Genomic DNA, 2,500 nt, shown 5'->3' with positions numbered 1-2,500 from the left:
AAATGTCATGGTGGGCCAAAACAAAGGGGGTGCAGACCAAACTTGACCTGTGGGCCCCAAATTGGGCGTCCTAGCTTAACAACTAAGTTGTGTTGTCACTTTTTGAGTGATTGAAGGCGGACGGGACTGACCACAGCGAGCAGGTGACCTCTGGTCGGCAGCCGGCGGTTCTGAGGAATCTTTGCTCGATCTCGAGTCAGATGAGACAGCTGAGAGTCTTCTACCGTCACCTGGAGACAACACAAGCAGTCCTTCAGGTCCACACCAGACTCCATGTAACTGCCAATTAACATTTGTATGGAGTCTGATGGCCCCGAAATCACCATCACCAAACCCACCAGACTCCATGTAAATAATAAGGACTTTTAGCGTGTATAGAGCCAGCATATCTCCACCAGACTCCATGTAAATAATCAGGACTTTTAGCGTGTATAGAGCCAGCATATTTCCACCAGACTCCATGTAAATAATCAGGACTTTTAGCGTGTATAGAGCCAGCATCTTTCCACCAGACTCCATGTAAATAATCAGGACTTTTAGCGTGTATAGAGCCAGCATATTTCCACCAGACTCCATGTAAATAATCAGGACTTTTAGCGTGTATAGAGCCAGCATATCTCCACCAGACTCCATGTAAATAATAAGGACTTTTAGCGTGTATAGAGCCAGCATATCTCCACCAGACTCCATGTAAATAATCAGGACTTTTAGCGTGTATAGAGCCAGCATATTTCCACCAGACTCCATGTAAATAATCAGGACTTTTAGCGTGTATAGAGCCAGCATATCTCCACCAGACTCCATGTAAATAATCAGGACTTTTAGCGTGTATAGAGCCAGCATATCTCCACCAGACTCCATGTAAATAATCAGGACTTTTAGCGTGTATAGAGCCAGCATATCTCCACCAGACTCCATGTAAATAATCAGGACTTTTAGCGTGTATAGAGCCAGCATATCTCCACCAGACTCCATGTAAATAATCAGGACTTTTAGCGTGTATAGAGCCAGCATATCTCCACCAGACTCCATGTAAATAATCAGGACTTTTAGCGTGTATAGAGCCAGCATATCTCCACCAGACTCCATGTAAATAATCAGGACTTTTAGCGTGTATAGAGCCAGCATATTTCCACCAGACTCCATGTAAATAATCAGCACTTTTAGCGTGTATAGAGCCAGCATATTTCCACCAGACTCCATGTAAATAATCAGGACTTTTAGCGTGTATAGAGCCAGCATATTTCCACCAGACTCCATGTAAATAATCAGGACTTTTAGCGTGTATAGAGCCAGCATATTTCCACCAGACTCCATGTAAATAATCAGGACTTTTAGCGTGTATAGAGCCAGCATATCTCCACCAGACTCCATGTAAATAATCAGGACTTTTAGTGTGTATAGAGCCAGCATATCTCCACCAGACTCCATGTAAATAATCAGCACTTTTAGCGTGTATAGAGCCAGCATATCTCCACCAGACTCCATGTAAATAATCAGGACTTTTAGCGTGTATAGAGCCAGCATATCTCCACCAGACTCCATGTAAATAATCAGCACTTTTAGCGTGTGAGTCTGCAGTCAGATTTCAGAGTCTGAATAAATGTTTTAATGATTATAAAAGTGAACATGTTAAACTTTAAGTTAAGACCCAATCATTCTGTTATTTCAGATTTAAATTTCAAGATCAGAGGCAAGGGATCGGGGGGGGTTGAGATCTCCCAACTATCTACGGAGGTCCTGGGACACGTCTGGGGAGGGGGGGTTCAAAAAAGAGACGAAAACATAAAAAAATAAAAAAAATGTCAAAAGGCGACAAAAACTCCCCAAAAACTGTCCCAAAAAAACTTGAAAAAGGCGACAAAAAGTCCCCAAAAAATGTCCCAAAAAGACTTGAAAAGGCGACAAAAACTCCGAAAAAAATGTCAAAAAAACCTTGAAAAAGGCGACAAAAACTCCCCAAAAAAATGTCAAAAAAACCCTTGAAAAAGGCGACAAAAACTCCCCAAAAAATGCCAAAAAAAACCTTGAAAAAGGCGACAAAAACTCCCCAAAAAATGCCCCAAAAAAACTTGAAAAAGGCGACAAAAAGTCCCCAAAAAATGCCAAAAAAACCTTGAAAAAGGCGACAAAAACTCCCCAAAAAATGCCAAAAAAAACTTGAAAAAGGCGACAAAAACTCCCCAAAAAATGCCAAAAAAACCTTGAAAAAGGCGACAAAAAGTCCCCAAAAAATGCCCCAAAAAAACTTGAAAAAGGCGACAAAAACTCCGAAAAAAATGTCAAAAAAACCTTGAAAAAGGCGACAAAAACTCCCCAAAAAATGCCAAAAAAAACTTGAAAAAGGCGACAAAAACTCCCCAAAAAAGGCGACAACAACTCCCCAAAAAATGCCAAAAAAACTTGAAAAAGGCGACAAAAACTCCCCAAAGAATGTCCCAAAAAAAACTTGAAAAAGGCGACAAAAACTCCCCAAAAAATGCCAAAAAAACTTGAAAAA

General features: G+C 40.8%; 1 protein-coding gene across 2 annotated transcripts in view; it reads right to left on the bottom strand.

Moving 5' to 3' along the window:
• LOC144513281 (pleckstrin homology domain-containing family O member 1-like) overlaps nucleotides 1-2,500 on the bottom strand; it is a 24,135-nt gene that overhangs the window by 1,242 nt on the left and 20,393 nt on the right. For both annotated transcript variants that reach the window (XM_078244309.1, XM_078244308.1), the window contains exon 5: nucleotides 132-230. In XM_078244309.1, coding sequence (XP_078100435.1) covers nucleotides 132-230 — 99 coding nt within the window. The remainder of the gene's footprint in view (nucleotides 1-131; nucleotides 231-2,500) is intronic.

This window comes from Sander vitreus, unplaced genomic scaffold, assembly GCF_031162955.1.
Source record: "Sander vitreus isolate 19-12246 unplaced genomic scaffold, sanVit1 ctg201_0, whole genome shotgun sequence".
Lineage (NCBI taxonomy): Eukaryota > Metazoa > Chordata > Actinopteri > Perciformes > Percidae > Sander > Sander vitreus.
The sequence above is the reverse complement of the archived record's forward strand: the minus strand, read 5'-3'. Positions and strand labels throughout refer to the sequence as shown.